General features: G+C 37.1%; 2 protein-coding genes and 1 pseudogene across 3 annotated transcripts; 1 reads left to right on the top strand and 2 right to left on the bottom strand.

The window, feature by feature from the left end:
* Positions 1 to 6305, top strand: LOC103342977 (putative protein S-acyltransferase 1). Of its 2 annotated transcripts, none has more exons than XM_016796914.2 (6): positions 1 to 510; positions 1819 to 1998; positions 2087 to 2485; positions 3121 to 3342; positions 4554 to 5095; positions 5966 to 6305. In XM_016796914.2, the coding sequence occupies exons 1-5, from the start codon at positions 382 to 384 to the stop codon at positions 5025 to 5027; spliced, it is 1404 nt and encodes a 467-aa protein (XP_016652400.2). In that variant the 5' UTR covers positions 1 to 381; the 3' UTR covers positions 5028 to 5095; positions 5966 to 6305. The 2 variants fall into 2 exon arrangements, with proteins under 2 accessions (XP_016652400.2, XP_008244866.2); XM_008246644.3 differs by having other exon boundaries at positions 8 to 510; positions 2087 to 2392.
* Positions 6306 to 9176: 2871 nt separating this feature from the next.
* Positions 9177 to 9622, bottom strand: LOC148915011 (SKP1-like protein 1A pseudogene; annotated as a pseudogene).
* Positions 9623 to 11222: 1600 nt separating this feature from the next.
* Positions 11223 to 11711, bottom strand: LOC148915010 (uncharacterized). Its single transcript, XM_089043375.1, has one exon. The coding sequence runs from the start codon at positions 11709 to 11711 to the stop codon at positions 11223 to 11225; it is 489 nt and encodes a 162-aa protein (XP_088899501.1).
* Positions 11712 to 18464: the final 6753 nt, after the last annotated feature.

Here is an 18464-nt window from a genome sequence, read left to right as displayed (position 1 = left end):
TATCGGTTTGGGCGCGAAAAAGGCGGTAGTATTTGGAAGCCGGAGACCCGTTTGACAGCAAGTTTGTTGGAGAGAGGGGATTTGTAAGATTGATGAGGTGGGTGAGCAAAATTCTGAATAGGGGGCAGACATTGGCAAACAGGTAGAAATACCAGAGAGAGAGAGAGAGAGAGAGAGAGAGAGGGGAAGCCATTAGGCCCAGATGAATATCATGTGAAAGGGCATCCTCCTACAACCCACAGCTGTGTTTTTTAAATCTCGTTTCATTCGCTTACCCATCAGAAAAATGGTCTCATTTTGATGCGGGTATATGCGAATAAAAGGAGATTGTTGAAGAAATCTAAAAAGAAAAGGGAAAAAAATTGAATTGAAAATTTTATTATGAGTAGGAAAAAGAGCCAAGTTTGGGATGTTCCCTCCAATGGCATGGACGACGACACAGCCGTGGCTCCTCCTCCGAAGCCCAGCCCTGAAAAAGAAAGGCTCTACCTAGTCTGGCAGGGTAACAATGTATGATGTTATATGCTCATGATGATTATGGGTTATTTTCTTGTGGAGATCTTGTTTATGCAGAATGATTTGTTTCATGTTTTAAACCAATTGCTCCCTTTTTATGCCTGCCTTGGGGTTGCAGCTTGGTTTTTTGGATTTTTAGATAGTAATTCATCATTTGGGCTTTTTTTTTTTTTTGGTGTGGATATAATTGTTACCCATTTTACATTTTTTTTGGTCTCATGAGTTTGTTTCTGTGGTTGTCAGAACTACCATTAGACTTAGGTATAGAATTGGAAGACTGTCTTCCTAATTCTGAATTGAAATATGATTCTCCAGAGGTGAAGTATAACATACATCTTTGGGAAGTCTAGTTATCTGGGTTAATAGCTCATTCTGTTTAAATGTTGACATTAAATTGCAAAGGAGATGTTGAGTTGGTATGATACGTTGTTGTACTTGGAGTTTTTCACCCCCTAGCATGCTTGGCATTCAAATTGAGCATAAAAAGGTTCCATGACTTTGTCCTTTGTATTTTGAGCAGTTCTTTGCTTCTTTTTTCTTCAAGTGAGCTTAACTCTGTCTTGACCCTTTTGTTTTTTCTGTCAAGCCTCAGAACATCTATGTAGGAGTCAACTTCATGTACTTTTCTGTTGTTTTAGATGCTAATTTTGCATATTATTGTCAATCCAGTTGTTTGAGAAGCTTCAACCGATTAACGAGACGTAATTGATCTGTTGCCATTCATTGAGAAATCAAGACAATTAATTGCATGGCGTGGGGGAGTTTATCAAGTTTATAAGTAGAGTGACCAAAGCATCTAACAATTTTAAAAAATAAAATAAAATTTGAAGAAATGATCTGAGAAGCACCTCATCAATTAGTATTTTCACTATCTGAGGGGTTTAAAAGTTGTTGAACTAAATTTTGGGGTTGAAGGTGCCACACTATCTTTGTAACAGATAGTCTCTTGTTTGTATATCATGCTTATGGAATTATATATAAGGCAGTTCTATCAATTTTTTTATTGTGTGGATCAGTTGAGAAGATTAACTTTGTTTCTACCCATGTCCTGCATATAGAAAATTATAACAATTCATCTACAAACAAATTTTCTGAAAAATAAGGGTGTTATGCATTTTAACCAAGTAATACGAACACATTTATTGTGTTCATGAATGTGTTTACCGTCACTCATTCTTTTGCATTCAAAATCATCCATCTAAAGTTTGGTAATTTTGTACATCCATGTCAAAAGTGGCTAGAATAACAATTTCACATTTGATTATCATATGGACTAACACTAAAAACTTCTCTTCTTGACAGAAATTTTTGTGTGGTGGAAGAATAGTCTTTGGTCATGATGCTGCATCACTGTTTCTAACTAGCTTTTTGATTGGATGTCCTGCACTAACATTCTGCATAAGAATGCTTGTAACGATGAAAGGAGAACATGGACATTATGACTATCCTGTACTAACTGGGGGAATAATCCTCACTGTTTTGGTTGGTAAATTGAAATTCTTTTCCGTACAGTGGGAGCCTGCTTCACCAAATGAAAAACTTCAAACCTGACTTATATTGGCTCATGCAGGATTTCACTTTTCTGTACTTGACATCTGGTAGGGATCCTGGTATCATTCCAAGGAACTCTCGACCACCTGATTCTGATGAGGCATATGATATGTCTGGATCAATGGAGTGGGTCAATAACAAAGCTTCTAATTTGAGAATACCCCGAATAAAGGATGTACAGGTCAATGGCCATGTAGTGAAGGTAAAGTTTTGTGACACTTGTTTGCTATATCGTCCACCGCGTGCTTCTCATTGCTCGATCTGCAACAACTGTGTTCAGAAGTTTGATCACCACTGTCCATGGGTGGGTCAGTGTATTGGATTAGTAAGATTCTTCCCCTGCCAACTATTAACTCTGCAATTTATGTTCCGGGTGTCTAAATGGAAATTGAATAAGGCTTCTAGTTTTCAAGTGGAGGTAATGAAACTTAGAAATTCTTCTGGTCAGTGTATTGCGTTATATTTGAGAATTTGTTGGATATTATGTCCCAAACTCTTCATTTGGCTTTGTAAATTGGTAAAAGTTTATATTCTCAGTTACTTGTGCTGATATTCTTAGTTACTTGTGTTGAAGTGAATTCTGTTCCTTGTTTTATAAGAAAAGTCTTTCTTTGCCTAAAAAGGTGTTGGTTTTTGTATAACTCTATGAATATATAAGTTTAGCCAAAAATATGACAACGGGATAGATGTGACAGTAAACAAGAGTGAAGAAAACACCAGGAATTGGAAGAAAAGTCTGTCTTATGGCTGGATACCAAGTAGCAATGTGATGTAGGACAACCTAAGGGGTCACAAAATGTATGAAACACTCAACCAGACTAATGTTCTTTCATTAAAATGGATACTTTGGTGACTAGCAAGCTATGTGTACCATAAGAAAAAGTAATGTGGTCATGCGTTGGCTAAAATATGGAAGGTTTCAAACTCACAAAATACAATTCACCCATAGGATTCATTAGTTTCCTTAAGGAAAACTACCTAAAAGAGTTTGTTCCAATATAAAACAATTTGCACTCTTTCTAACCTACCTCTTTCATGTTCTTGTTCTTGCAGCGTAACTATCCATTTTTCATTTTGTTTATTTCGTCATCAACCTTCCTGTGCATATATGTCTTTGTCTTGTCTTGGATCAACATTCTTCGACAAGGTGGCAATCTATGGAGGGCCATGGGACATGACATCGTATCAGTTATTCTCATAGTATATTGCTTTGTAGCAGTATGGTTTGTTGGTGGGCTAACAGTTTTCCATATCTATCTAATTTGCACCAACCAGGTAGACCTCTTCGCTTTCTTATTATTATTATTTTTCCAAATCATTTATCAATAATGCAATTTCCTGTAGTCTAGTCACTTTCCTTCTCATATATAAAACTAAGATTATCTGTTAGTTGTCTGCACTGTATACTCAATACTGTATTGCAGACATCTATGTCTATATTAGAGAAGAATGATAAGGGAAATAATGATACATTCATTGTGCTATCTAGTGCCACCGTGCATATTTGAGTTCACTTCATAAAATATGATTTAGATTATGCTAAGTACATGTTTTTAGACAGCCTACATAAGGAAAAAAATCCCTCCTTCACTGTGCTATCTAGTGCCACTGCTCTGCTGCAGTCTAACCTTTGATCTCAAAATCCTTAATTGAGATGGAAAACTACTGGTCAGGGTAACAAGAATAGATGTATTGTTCTAGGTTTCTTTTCTTCTTTGGGATTGATGATTCTCTTGCTTAATTTGGTAAGAAATGTATCTTTAATGCATTACCTGCCTTGAATTAACATACAGCTATATACAGGAAGAGGGATAGCTACCTATGCATATATGTCATATAGGATATTGACATGAATTCTAGATTATCGCAAACTCTATTACAGATCTGATAATTTAGGGGTACAGAATAACTAATACTCGCTAACCATTATCTCTAATATACTAAAAGGTTGGTTTGTTCTTGTTAGGCTACAATGTAACTCAAAAGCTTAAACTTGTCGTAGTAGTGGTAAACCAACAAAATTTGACATGGTATCAGAACTTTGGTTCTGAGAGGTCTTGGGTGCAGATATATATTTCTCTATGTCCATAGTGATGCACCTGAGGGAGATGGGGGTTAACTTGGAAGATGTTGTTGGCTCATTCCTAAATAGCTTACACTTCTTCTTCTTGCTTTTATTTGTTTTTCTGGTATAGAGGGGATGTTAAGTTGATGTAAAATTTTGGCACATCCCTAACAACTTAATTATTTGGGGCACAGTGTTATCTGTTAATTTTGTGCAGAATGAGTTGCGCATATATGTTTCTGTCTACCTCCGCACTTGATAATCCCTACTATTTTTTGGATATGTTTTGCACATATAATCTACATGATAACAAGATGGCTTATCTTTGTTTACATTGTTTAGCACGACTGTTATTTGAATTATTACCCAGTGTTTTATTCTGAATTTAGATTTTTTCATTCTGACTACTGCTTTGTCACAGACGACTTATGAGAATTTTCGTTACCGTTACGATAAGAATGAAAACCCATACACTAAGGGAGTACTGGGAAACTTGAAAGAAGTGTTCTGCTCAAGGATTCCACCTTCAATGGTCAACTTCCGAGCATGGGTTTCAAAAGACGATGACACAGTAATGGGATCCATCGCTTCAGAGAGTAACAGAGGCTTCATTGGCTCCAAAGAAAAATTTGACATGGAAAGGGGAAGTAAGTTTGGTAAGGATGGGAATATGATGGTTCCAAGTATTTTGCAGAAATTGGACTACAGTGGGATTGATGATAACATGAAGAAGAAGAATTTGGGTAGCAGTGATTTTGATGATAATTTAAAACGGAAGGCAGCAGATGAACCTGCATTAAATCCATTTATCTTTCCTATTGGTCAAGAACAAAGACGTTCACAGGGAAATTCTGGCATAGGAGTTAATTCTACTAATGATAAGAGGCCTCAGTAGTTCCAATTGGACAACATCACTGCTTGTTTTCTAAATAAAAAGACAAAAAGAAAAAGAAAAAAAAGAAGGTATTCTTTCTCTCAGTCTCTTTATACTTTGAATATGGATATTTAGCATTTTTTTCCATGAAGATATTAGCTAATGATATGTTGCCGGACATCATAGTAAAGTTTATTTTATCGCATCAATGACCTTTAATCTAGTTGCGTGAATGTGAATTTGTTTTCGATGACAAACTTCATATTGCAACAATGTAGGTGGGATGTCCTTTTCCCTAACAAGTTCCAAGTTAAGTATTTTATGACTTGTTAAGTATTTTATAGTTATCAAGGGGCAGCAACATGAATGCCAATACTTTAAAGTTCGGAGCATCTCCTACAGTTTGGCACACTTTTCACTTTTTCAACTCCAATGAAACAACTTATGATCATGTTAATTTGAGTTTGAGATAAATAATTCCCAATCTCATATTTGAGATAATCTCATTTCACAAATAGCACAAATAGAACTTCACCATTGGAGCAAGTTTGGCAATATCTCATTCCAAGCTATGAATTATAGAATTGGCAATGGCACCTCATACAGCACCTCCTAGCTACTAGAAGTTTTGAAACATTTGAAGTCAACAAGCCACTTTGGCTTCTACTTACCGTGGATCTGCAAACTGCAATGGCATTGTCTGTTTGAAAGCAAAAGTAGCAGTGGGAAATGGTTCCAGAAAACTGGTGTAGTTTAGATTTTGTGGAGAAGCTTCAGATATTTTTTTTGTTCTTTTTTCTTGGATAAAACAGGCTTTGGATTTTGCAAAATTACTTCATGTGTTTCTGGACTCTATTTTGCATGTTATGTTCTGCTATTAACTTGTTGAATTAAGAATTAATTTGCAACTCTTGCATAGTAATTGGTTGTCCTTACCTTGTCTTACTGTTTTTGCTCAGGTTTTGGTGCAGAAAACTTTTCTCAGTGCATGTATGCCATATGACAGATTGACTGAACATGATGGGGGCTTAAAAAGGCTAATTTACTGAGATTGGAGGTAGAATTTGAAGGTCAGTGATGTATTTTTAATGGAATGAAGAAAATGAAATTAATTCATTCTTCTGCACATTCTTGTGTTCAATCTCTCTCACCCCAACTCCTATTTTTATCCTACTTCATTACTGAATCTACAAAACTAGAAGAGCTGTGATATGGCACAAACAGGTGCAATAAATAATAGCTCGGTACATAATAAAAAAAATAAAAAATGAAGGTGCTACATTAAAGAACAATTTTACAGGGTTGAGTTCTTTTCTTTCTTTAGCCTTTAGGAACTCATGTAATTTATCTTTTTTTTTTTTTTTCCTGGGATTAGAGTATGTAGATTATGTGAGCTAATGGTATTTAATTAAAAATGGACCATGCAACTGAGGCTTTACGTTTCGTTCTATAATAGATACATGTCCAAGACTGAAAAATACGGTTTATGCTATTGCTCCCACTTTTCTTTCTTTCCAGTTTTGCTATGAATTTATATCGAAGTTCAATTACTAGGTTCAATTACTAGGCCGACCTTACCACAAATAGGCCAGGTTTCAAACCCTGTCCAAGAACTAAAAGGCCCCGTTCGGTAGGCTAGACTAGACTGGATTGAATTAACCCTTTTATATTACACTGGACTGTTTGGGATATGACTGGATTTTTAGCAATTGTTTGGTGCAGTACATCACCAAAGTTGAGATTAATCTGGACCGCCATTATTTCATTTTTATTTTTATTTTTATTTTTATTTTTATATTCTCATTCCCAAAATAATTTTAACAAAATCAACTTTCAAGCCAACGAAAAAAAAAACGATTTTCAAACTTCAATAAGTATCCATAGCAGCTTGACTTCTTAATATGGAGGAGGAAATAGAGTAGTCTTTTTCCAACTTACAAAATAGAAAGATGAGCTTATAAGATTTCAAAATTTCCAATTCATAGTTGTAGGGGCTTTTTCGTTCCGGCAGCTACTGATGGCCCTGGGTTGCTGTAAAGAGCCAAATGTGTGATATTGCCCCTATGTTTGAGTTCAAGAATCAGATCCCAAGAGTGCTTCAAAAGAGTAGCTTAGCCTTAGGAAGCACCTTGGTCTTCTTCACCAATGAAACCAATAATTGCTTACAGATAAATTCTTGGTTTGGCTTGAGAAGCTTGTGGCATGAAAGCTAAGCATTCATGAGTTTAGCATGAGAGAGAGAGAGAGAGAGAGAGAGAGAGAGAGAGAGTAGATTTTCTATGAGAAACAGAGGTTTAAAGTAAAGGATTTCGTGAGAATTTGCTGAGGAGAGAGAGAGAGAGACAGATTAGGGTGGAAGAATGGGTGCTTTGGGTAATTTTCCTGCAGCTTGACGACGAAAGCTTCGTCAGGCTCTGGAATGGCTTGCCAGAAGAGAAAATGGGAAGAGGTGGAGGAATAGGGCTCGAAATTGAAGGGTTCCAAGGATGAGAGGTGATGCTTGCTCTCTTTGGATGTGTGTTTTTGGGAAAGAGAGGAAGAAGATGGAAGAACAGAGCATGAAATTGGAACGAGCTTGAGTTTTGGTGTTCCCAAGTATCCCAAAACTTCCACTCCTTGGACCATCAATGGGCCTCGTGAATACTCGTAACCATCCATACCACAACCCACTCAGAAGCCCCAGACATTTGTGTGGTTTGGGCCCACTTAACCTTGTAGCGTGGTCTGCTGCTTATTTGCTTGGTGTGGCACGTGTGTAAGAGCATATGACGAACTCTTGCGTACCCAAGTTGGGTTTCTTTCTAAGTTAGGTGCCGTACTGGGCTAGAAATATATTTGGGTCCAGCCTTAAATTTTTTGTGCCTCAACAATAGTTAACTCTTGTTGTGGAGTCAAATTTACATGCAGCATCAGCCCAAAGGGTGTGAGGACCCAATAGAATCTTTTAGCCCAACAATAATTGCAAAAAGACATTTTGGGTGCATTTTATGGGTATATTTTACTAATATGTTTGAAGGCTCTTCCAAAGAAAGCAAAAAGCCAATGTGTTGAAGTAAAATAATTCAATTTTTATTTAAGCACATGACCTTCAAAATCAATAGACCGGCTATTGTATAATGAATTTCGTGTGAGTTTAGTTTGGGAATTTTAGTTATTATACGATTAATTCCCAAGAGATTTAATTTGTTAAGCATTTATCGAGAACAAAGAAGCTTTTGAACACACAAAAAAGGGAGACATAACTCTTGTATCATTAGACATATTTGATAAAATCAGTTCATGTCTACGCAATCACTTAACAAACAAATTTAAAAAAGAAGAAGAAAAAAAAAACCAGTTGAATTATCACTAAAAGAAAAATAATAGTCTATAGATGACTAGACAAAAAGTCAAAGAATAATAATAGGTATGTAGGGGCTCTCTAAGGCCCGTTTGAGATTGCTTTTTTTCGTTAAAAACCTATTTTACTTTAAAGTTAAGCAGTTTAAGGTGTTTGGTAAAAGTAAAATATCCCGATTATTTTAAAAGCAGTGGCCTTTTGACACCAGCTTTTAAAAGAAGCAGAGATGAGCCTTTAATAAAATTTTTAATTTCAAAAATACCATAATTAATTTTTAAAAATGACACCACCTCCACCTCCACATCGAACTCCACCACCTCCATCACCACCTTCACAACCACCACATCCTCCTCCGCTACCACCACCACCACAACCACCACCTCTTCCTCTACCTCCAACACCGCTGCCACCGCCACCACTGCCTCGTCCTTAACCTTCGCTAGCTCCTCCTCAACCTCCACCACCTCCACAACAACCATCTCATCCACTACCACTATCACAATAACCACCACCTCCACCTTCATCATCACCACCACCACCTTCACCTTCATCTCTTTCACTACCACCTCCTTCTCCACCACCACTACCACCACATGATTAGCACATAACACTTTCAACATCATGTCTGTTTTAGTAATTATTCACAATTACAACAGTTTTATATAAAAATTTATCAAACGATTTTGACACTGCTTTTTGTATTAACAACACTGAACAAAAATTATTTACCAAACATGGAGTTGCTTTACTTTACAACTAATTATTTATGAAGCACAACAGAAGCAACTCTTTAAAAAGGTGACAACAATCCCAAACTAGCCCTAACTCTCTCACTCGAATGCCCATTGGTTCTCCTTACGAACCTCTCTTCTTCCTCAGGCATGAAGTCATTCTTGATGTTAAAGGTCTCACGAATCTTTTCAAGTGTCTTTCCCTTGATCATGCCTGCCACAGTCTGGCAAGTCAAATCCAGCAGGCTCGTGATGTTCAGATAGTTTGTAGTCAGTATTAGGTCAAACAGAGTGCTCTAGTCCACCTTCACGAAATCAGCGTCCCAATTGCCATCGACAACCTCTTCATGGTGCTTATTGCAGTACTCGATCAACTTCGCTAAGGTGTTGCTGGTCACATTCGACAAAGGTATTGCGCTGTCGACACAGTTGTCCTCCACCATGTGCTTGATGGTCTACAACTGCACGGCCACAGCCTCCTCCACCTCGAAGGTCTCACCGTCGTTGCTCTTCAAGGTTATCTTCTTCATCTCGTCGGAGGCCATTGTCTCTTTGAATTATTAACTAAATCTTTAAGTTGAAAACTTAGGAGCGTTTTTATTTTCTGACTTTGGAAGTTGAAGGGTTGAGTGATTTGAGTTCCAAAGGTTGAGAGACTTGGCATGATTTTATAGCCTACTTGTAGCACATTGTCCATGTAAGATAAGGAGAGAAATATTTTTTTTTTTCTCGTATCAGGAAACATTTTCATATTAAGAAAAGGAAAGTCAATGATGCCCTTGTAACAAAAAGGAAAGGGAAATTGATCAACAACAAAAGAAGTTAAGGGATTTTCTTTTTACTTTTATACTTTTTCCTTCTTTGCTATTTATTGTCATATATCCTTTTTCATGCAGCCTAATTTTATGCAACCATATTACTGGAAAAGATTTTGGTCGAAGATACTAGGGGGACCCTTTGCTACAATAAGGAGGAGATGACATCCAACATTGGTTTTATGCTGAATATTTTATGAATTATGTGATATGTGGTATTAGGAAACAATCTCATATTAGGAAAATAACCTTCTTCTTTTTAAAAAAAATTTCTACAAGTTTCCTTTTCCTAGTATAAGAATATCTCCTAACAGGAGAAAAAATAAATAAATTTCTCTCATCCTTTTCCTAGTACAGGGACACCTAGATGGTCTACGAGACAATGTCGTTTCTCGACACGATGGTCGAAAAATCCAGCAACGCCCTCGACATGATTTTCTTGTACGACAACTTCGGAAACGACACCAAGTCGAAATTGTGGACCTTGTTGATTGTTGGCTCCAATGGCGGAGCCAGGAATCATACCACAAGGGGTCTTAGTGTAAAAGTCCAAATAAAAATTTAGGATTGAAAAACATATTGAAAATGAAATCATAGTACTTTCATTCATAATTCATAACGGAAATAATATTACAAGCTATAATTGTCCACGACGAGGTTTCATATTTTGAAAACGAAGCATTATAGCTTCATTTTCAATACAAGCAAAAATATCTCTCTCAATATAAACAAGCAAGCTATCACTCAACCATTGATCTCCCATTTTGTTCCTAAGTGGACCCTTAACAATATTCATGACAGAAAATGCCCTCTCCACTGAAGCAGTTGCAACCGGTAAAACTAAAGACAATGTAATGAGTAGATATACATAATTGAATACTTGATGCATCCTTGTCTCCACTATTTTTTTTGCAAGATCACAAATCCCTTGCAATTGAGAGAAATCACTCATGGAACGCACATAATTAATATAAATCTCAAGTTGATCTTCAAGTGCCAAACGATCTTCATCCGAAAAGTCTTGAGGATAAAATTGAGCAAGACGAAGTAACTTTGATTTATCAAAAGCTACAAATGAATCTTTCGGACTCAAACATGCCAAACAAATAAGCAACTCAGTATTTACCTCATTAAAGCGATCCTCTAACTCCGTAATTTGCTCATCAATGACATAAATAAATAGCTCCACACGATAATGATGACGATTTGTCTTTATTAGAGCATAACGCCTTGACCTCCCTGGAAGTATAAATGCCTCTTCCATGTTAGGAACATAAATATGATGTTTTCACAAAAAGAAGATACTTCATCAACCAATGCATCGAACCCATTATTCCTCATCCACATAACGCAACACCATAGCCATTTGCTCTTTCACTGATACATCACGTGCTTCATCCACCAATATTAAAAAGAATCCATCTTTTAGACCATCCATGATAGCATCAAGTGTTTCAAGGGCACATGAATTCACAATTTCTTTTTGAATGCAAGGAGCTAGTAATTTGAGATTCCCCGGAGCATTTTCCATCACAACTTCTTTAACTTTATCATCATTATCTGCAAGGAATTGTAATAGCTCCAAATAATTTCCCCTATTGCTTGAAGTGGCACTTTCATCATGGCCACGAAAAGCAAGACCTTGTCGCAATAAAAACTTCGTGCACTTGATTGATGCTATCAAACATGTGCGATAAGCCTTACGAGCTTGGTCGGAATGTTTGCTCATTGCTGTTTCAATATGTGTAGCTTGATTCATCAAATTTATAGCAGCTTCTCTAGCCTTATTATGAACACTCCCAACTGGTCCAACATGCATCTTAAATCTTTCTCTCCCTTTCTTCCAATTCTTAAATCCATCTCCAGTGAAAGCTTCACTACCCACTTGTTCAAAATTGGTTTTAAAGAGATAGCAATAGAGACAAAATATCGCATCTTTAGATATACTATACTCCAACCAATCAAACTCATCAAACCATTGGGGAATGAAGCGTTATCGGGAAATTATGACCTCTAGGTTGACAAGGTCCTTTTTGTAGATATGATCTTCGGACGTCATCTCTCATATTAGCATCATAATCTATCATTCGAGTTCTTAATCCAGGATCTGCTTGAAGATTACCCAAAACACCATCTGACTAACTTTGTCTTGAACTTGGAGTTCTTGAACTACCAACAGTATTTGAACTATCAACATTATTCGAACTACCCGAACCCGATGATGACTTTCTCTTAAAAAACCGTTCCATAATACTTCTACATATACAAAATATTCAAAATAAATACTCACAATTTAAACAAACCATCAACATAATCAAAATAAACATGAATTGGATATTCTATTAAATTAAATATATTCTACATATACAAAAACTTGCAAAATAAAACTCACAATTTAAACAAACCATCAACATAATCAAAATAAACATGAATTGGATTTCAATTAAATTAAATATATTCTACATATACAAAAACTTGCCAAATAAAACTCACGATATAAATAAACCATCAATATAATCAAATAAATATTAATTGAATTTCAATTAAATTAAATATATTCTACATATACAAAATAATGAAAATAAAAACTCACAATATAATCAAACCACCAATATAATCAAAATAAACATGAATTATGTTTCAATTAAATTAAATATATCATATATTATATATAGGGTTTAGAACTTACTTGAATTGTGAAATTTCACAATGACAATTAGCAAATATAAAGAGAGTAGCTGGCGGCATCACCACCACAACGACGCATTTACGACTTAAAGACAAAGACACCTCAATGGCGGCAGCAAGGGAGGAGATGGAGTTGAAGGCTTAGGGGGGATTGAGTTTGGAACTTAGGGTTGGAGGAGGATAAAACAAAAGAAATTTGGGGTTTTTTGAATGAAAGAATCGACTCTTTGTCTGTGGAGAAGGAGAGGTCTGAGAGGGATCTGTTGGGCATTCTATTTTTGTTCAGACACAGGCCAAAACAACGTCGTTTTGGCGGTCATTTAAAAACATTCTGGGCCAAAACGATGTCGTTTTGCCTAGGTTGTTTTAAAAAAGACGCGCGCCAGAGCAGCCTCGCCTCCTTCTTCTTCAGTTGTTCTGTTCCTTCTTCTTTCAAGCATTCCGTCGACCACGTGGTGTGCAGCTCCAAGAGGTCGCGCCAGCAGCTCCAAGGGACCTCCAAGGCTATTTCCATGGCTTCCAAGAGGTCGTGCGACCCCGACGACCCCACTGTGGCTCCGCCTCTGGTTGGCTCAAATGTGAGTGAAAAAGGTGGTGCTAATTCAAGCACATGGCAGCATGCATGTGTCGGTGAAGTCATTGTCTCCAATGGCTGTTGCATGTATTCTTCTTTTAACTACTGCACGTGGGTCTCCATTGGTTACCTTGGTTGTTGAATGGTGGGCTTCCTCATGGCTATAAATTGGTAGCAAATGGTTTCATCCACCATCGAGTGTGAGAAGAAAAAAAATAGCAAGAAAGTCATTCTGCCAAAGAGGGAAAGAATTCTCTCAAATTGTTCTTTGCTTTGTATAATTTTTTTTTTCTTTTCAATCGTTGTGAGAGTGTGACTCGAGTGTATTTGGGATTTGGGTTTCTTGAGTGATAAACACTTTGTATACTCTCTTTGATTATAGTGGATTACTCCGTCGTTTACAAAATGGATGTAAGCATAGCCAAACCAGTATAAATCTTGGTGTTCTTGTTGATATTGTTTTGTTTCTTTTATCTCCTGCCAGTTGTTGTTTACTTTCATCCACTTACACTACTTGGTTGACTCTTCGGCACAACATATGGTATCAGTGCTCTAGTTTTGACTAGGGTTTCCATTTGGAATTGGCGGTGCTACAGTATCCGTGAATAGTACATGTGCTATAGTACCGTGAATAGTGTCGAGTGGATTTGATGGCTGGATATAAAGACGAACCTGTTAAGGAGAAGGAGTCGGCATCGTCTTCGTTGACACCTACATCCAGTAGACATCTAATCGCTACTATGAGGTTAGAGGTTGATAAATGAAATGGATCTAATAATTTTGACATGTGGCAATGTGAAGTTATGGATGTGTTATATCAACAAGAGTTGGATATTTTTCTAGAAGATAAACTCAAAGAAATTGATGATAAGGAGTGGAAGAGACTTAATCTTCATTTATTTGATTGTTTCTTGATAAGGAGTTGAAATACCCATATATAAAGGAAACTTCTTCAAAGGAGTTATGAAGGAAATTGGAGGAGAAGTACATAACCAATAGCACAGAAAATCGGCTCTTCCTGAAGCGACTCTTTCGATTTCAATATCGTTAAGGTATTTCTATGCACGAACACCTCAATGATTATAATAAAATACATGTTGATTTAGCAAACCTTCATGTGAAAATTCCTGATGAGGATAAGACACTATATTTGTTAAATTCACTGTCTGATGATTATGATCATGTGACAACTACTTTGTTGTATGGAAAATCCGAAGGGAAACTTGATGAGGTGTCTGCTGCATTGGTGAATCATGAATGTCGTAAGAAGGAATTGAAGACTCAAAATTCACAAACCGAGGCACTTGTTGCAAGGGATCGAACAGAGGAAAGAAAATCTAGGAAGCAGGGAAAATCTAGTTCAAGTCGCGAGGGAAGTTTCCTGCTAAAGATGAATATGCCTTTTGTCGCCAAAAGGGTCACTGGAAGAAAGACTGCCCCAAATTGAAGAACAAAGAGAAGGAGAAAGTGGGTTCTGAATCAAATTTTGCAAAATCTAGAGATGATAATTTCGAGTTTGCCTTGGCTAGTTCATCTATTAATGGTCACTCAAAGGAGTGGATTTTGGATTCAGGTTGCACCTATCATATATGTTCTATTTGGGAATAGTTTTCTAGCTTCCAAAAGTTGGATGGTGGAGTTGTTTTGATGGGAAACAATAATGCATGCAAAACGCAAGGGATAGGCAAAATCTACTTGAAGATGCATGATGGAATAGTCAGAGAATTGAGTGATGTTCGGCATGTACCAGATATGAAGAAGAATCTTATCTCATTGGGCGCATTGGAATCCAAGGGTCTCAAGATCACCATGGAGAGTGGAGTTCTTAAAGCTGTGTACGGGACACGGGTGGTGATGAAAGGTATAAGACTGAATAACTTGTATTTCTTGTCGGGAAGTATAGTTATTGGTAGAGCAGTCGTCACCAAAGGTACTTACGCAAATATCACAGACACTACGAGGTTATGGCATATGCGTATTGGGCATGCTGGTGAAAAGGCGTTGCAAGGATTGGTGAAGCAAGGCTTATTAAAAGGCGTGAAGGCATGCAAATTGGAATTCTGTGAGCACTGTGTGCTGGGTAAGCAAACGAGAGTGAAATTTGGCACTGCTATTCACCACACTAATGACATTCTAGATTATGTTCACACTGATGTTTGGGGACATTCCAAGATTGCATCTTGGGGAGGTAGCCATTATTTTGTCTCATTTGTTAATGACTTCTCTAGAAGAGTATGGGTGTACACCATGAAGCGTAAAGATGAACTCTTGAAGATATTCCTGAAGTGGAAAAAGATGATTGAAACTCAAACCAGTCGAAAGATCAAGACTCTCATATCAGACAATGGTGGCGAATATAAGTATGATCCTTTCTTGGAAGTTTGTCAAGATGAGGGTATTATGAGAAACTTCATGGTTAGGAAGACACCGCAACATAATGGGGTAGCGGAGTGCATGAACCGTACTTTGCTTGAGAAAGTCCGGTGTATATTGTCTAATACTAGTTTAGGCAAAGCGTTTTGGGCTGAGAATTACCTATGCAAGTCATCTTATTAATTGGTTGCCTACTGCTACAAATAAGGGGAAAACGCCCATGGAGGTATGGTCTAGTAAACCTTGTACTGATTATAAGTATTTACGTACATTTGGTTGTCCTGCTTACTATCATGTCAAGGAAAGCAAGTCGGATCCAAGGGCAAAGAAAGCTCTGTTTATGGGCTTTAGCAATGGCATGAAGGGATATCGACTTTGGTGTCTAATTGAGAAGAAATTTGTTGTAAGTAGAGATGTAACTTTTGATGAGGCTGCTAGGGTTAGTCAAAACAAGCATGAAGGTGAAACTAAAGCAACCAAGACTAGGAATAGTTTAAAGCAGGTTGAGTTACTGAAGACTCTAGTTGTTCTACTGAGGTCTGATGTTACAGACACTAGTCCTATAGTTGATTATGATGATGAGGACAAGGATGATGATGAGGAGGCATCTACCTAAGAGCCTCCACAACAACAAGATTCTATTGCAACTAGGAGAACGAGAAGAAAAATTTAAAAGCCTGCTCGGTTTACTGATATATTGTGGCATATGCACTTCCAGTCATTGAAGATGATATTCCATCCACCTTCAAAGAAGCGGTCAAAAGTTCAGAGAGTGTGGAATGGAAGAAATCTATGGATGAGGAGATGAAATCTCTTCATAAAAATGAGACTTGGAAGCTTGTTCAGTTTCCAAAGAGGAAGAAAGCAATTGGGTATAAATGGGTGTATGCCAAGAAGATGGAATCTTTGGAAAAAGGCAATGTAAGATTCAAAACCAAATTGGTAGCCAAAGGCTATGCTCAGAAGGAAGGCATTGACTACAATGAGGTTTTTTATCTTGTAGTTGGCTCAACTTAATGTCAAAACGGCATTCTTACATGGTGATTTGGAGGAGGAGATTTATATGTCTCAGCTAGAAGGGTTTAGTGTTATTGGGAAAGAAAATTGGGTTTGCAAGAAATAAGGTAATCTGTTGGTATACTATATGTATATGTTTAACAGAACTACTTCTAACAACCTATGCATTCGGTTATCGTTTCCATTGCTACTTCATTAATCTTATTGATTAGTGTACCTGTTGTATTTGCTTCTCCTGAGGGTTGGTCGGGTAACAAAAATGTTGTATTTTCCGGTACATCATTATGGATTGGATTAGTCTTTCTAGTGGGTATCCTTAATTCTCTCATCTCTTTCTGGATTTGAAATCACTACTTATATACCTGGTATTGGCCATAATTTACAAGAACATTCTGTAGTCTTAGTAAGAGGAAGGGTTAAGGATTTACCCAGTTCCTCCACCCCACGAACCCCAGTTAGATTCAGGCATGATACACTTTTTAGTTATTGGGAGAACCCAAGTACTCTCTTTCGGATCCAGGAAACAGCTCTCAGAGATCTTTTTTCCTTTTGGAAGATACAGGAGCGAAACAATCAACCTATTGATATTGGAAGACCCAAAAGATTCTTCCAATGTATCATTTCTGGGTACAATGGTACAAGTGATTTGATAGGTTTATGATCAGGCAAAAGTACACAAGAAGTCACTATGACCATTGTGTATACTTTCGCAAACTACAAGATGGAACCTTCATTTATTTGCTTTTATATGTTGATGATATGCTTACAGCATGTAAGAGCACATTGGAGATTGAAAGGTTGAAGGATCAACTGAGTAACGAATTTGAGATAAAGGACTTGGGAGAAGCTTAGAAGATACTAGGTATCGAAATTGAAAGAGATAGAGCAAAGGACAAGATTAGTCTGTGTCAGAAGCAGTTTTTTAAGAAGGTACTACAGTGTTTCGGGATGAATAAAAATTCAAAACCGGTTAGTACACCTCTTGCCCCTTATTTCAAACTTAATGCTTCTATGTCTCCTAAAACTGATGAGAAGAGTCATTACATGGCTCAAATTCCATTTGTTGGTAGTTTGATGTATGCTACAGTGTGTACCTGGCCTGATATTTCACAAGTTATGAGTATCGTTAGTAGATATATGCATAATCTAGGAAAAGGGCATTGACAAGCTATGAAATGGATTCTAAGGTATATTATGGGTACTATGGATGTGGGTTTATTGTTTCAGCATGATAATTCTATTGCTCAATATGTTGTTGGATATGTAGATTTTGATTACACAGGTGAATTGGACAAGCATAGGTCCACTACTCTTGTTGGAGGTCCAGTATGTTGGAGATCGATTTTGCAATATACAATTGCATTGTCAACTACTAAGGCAGAATACATGGCAGTAACAAAAGCTATAAAGGAAGCCAACTGGCTTCAAGGGTTGCTTAATGACTTAGGGGTTCGACAGGACCATGTGGATATTCATTGTGACAGTCAGAGTGCTATTTATTTAGCAAAGAATCAAGCTCATTATGCACGATTCCATTTTGTTTGTGGGATTATTGATGGGGGAGATATTCTTCTTGAGAAGATAGGGACCACTAACAATCCTGCGGATATGTTAACGAAGCCAATTTGGTTGCTCTAGTTTAAACATTGCTTAGACTTGATTAAAATTTGTAAAATTTGTTGATTGCTCCTTGGGGGATTGGGAGACGACCATTGGGATTGTTACTATGAGAGTTTGTTACATTTTGAGCCAATGTGGAGACTGTTGATTGTTGGCTCAAATGTGAGTAAAAAAGGTGGTGCTAATTCAAGCACATGTCAGCATGCATGGGTCGGTGGAGTCATTGTCTTCATTGGCTGCTGTATGTATTCTGCTAAAATATGAAAACTATGAGAGAATATTTGTTTGTGGGAATTTTCT

The sequence above is a fragment of the Prunus mume genome, linkage group LG8, assembly GCF_029339155.1.
Source record: "Prunus mume cultivar Tortuosa linkage group LG8, ASM2933915v1, whole genome shotgun sequence".
NCBI classification, from domain to species: domain Eukaryota; kingdom Viridiplantae; phylum Streptophyta; class Magnoliopsida; order Rosales; family Rosaceae; genus Prunus; species Prunus mume.
Note: the sequence above shows the minus strand (reverse complement) of the source record. Positions and strands in the feature narration are given on the sequence as shown.

What these genes read in the sequence shown, in the direction of transcription:
- LOC103342977 (XM_016796914.2), top strand. Translation starts at nt 382, where the DNA reads ATGAGTAGGAAAAAGAGCCAAGTTTGGGATGTTCCCTCCAATGGCATG. An exon ending in CTTCTAGTTTTCAAGTGGAG is followed by an intron (nt 2,486 to 3,120) that starts GTAATGAAACTT and finishes TTGTTCTTGCAG; the next exon opens with CGTAACTATCCATTTTTCAT. An exon ending in ATCTAATTTGCACCAACCAG is followed by an intron (nt 3,343 to 4,553) that starts GTAGACCTCTTC and finishes GCTTTGTCACAG; the next exon opens with ACGACTTATGAGAATTTTCG.
- LOC148915010 (XM_089043375.1), bottom strand. Translation starts at nt 11,711, where the DNA reads ATGCATGTTGGACCAGTTGGGAGTGTTCATAATAAGGCTAGAGAAGCT.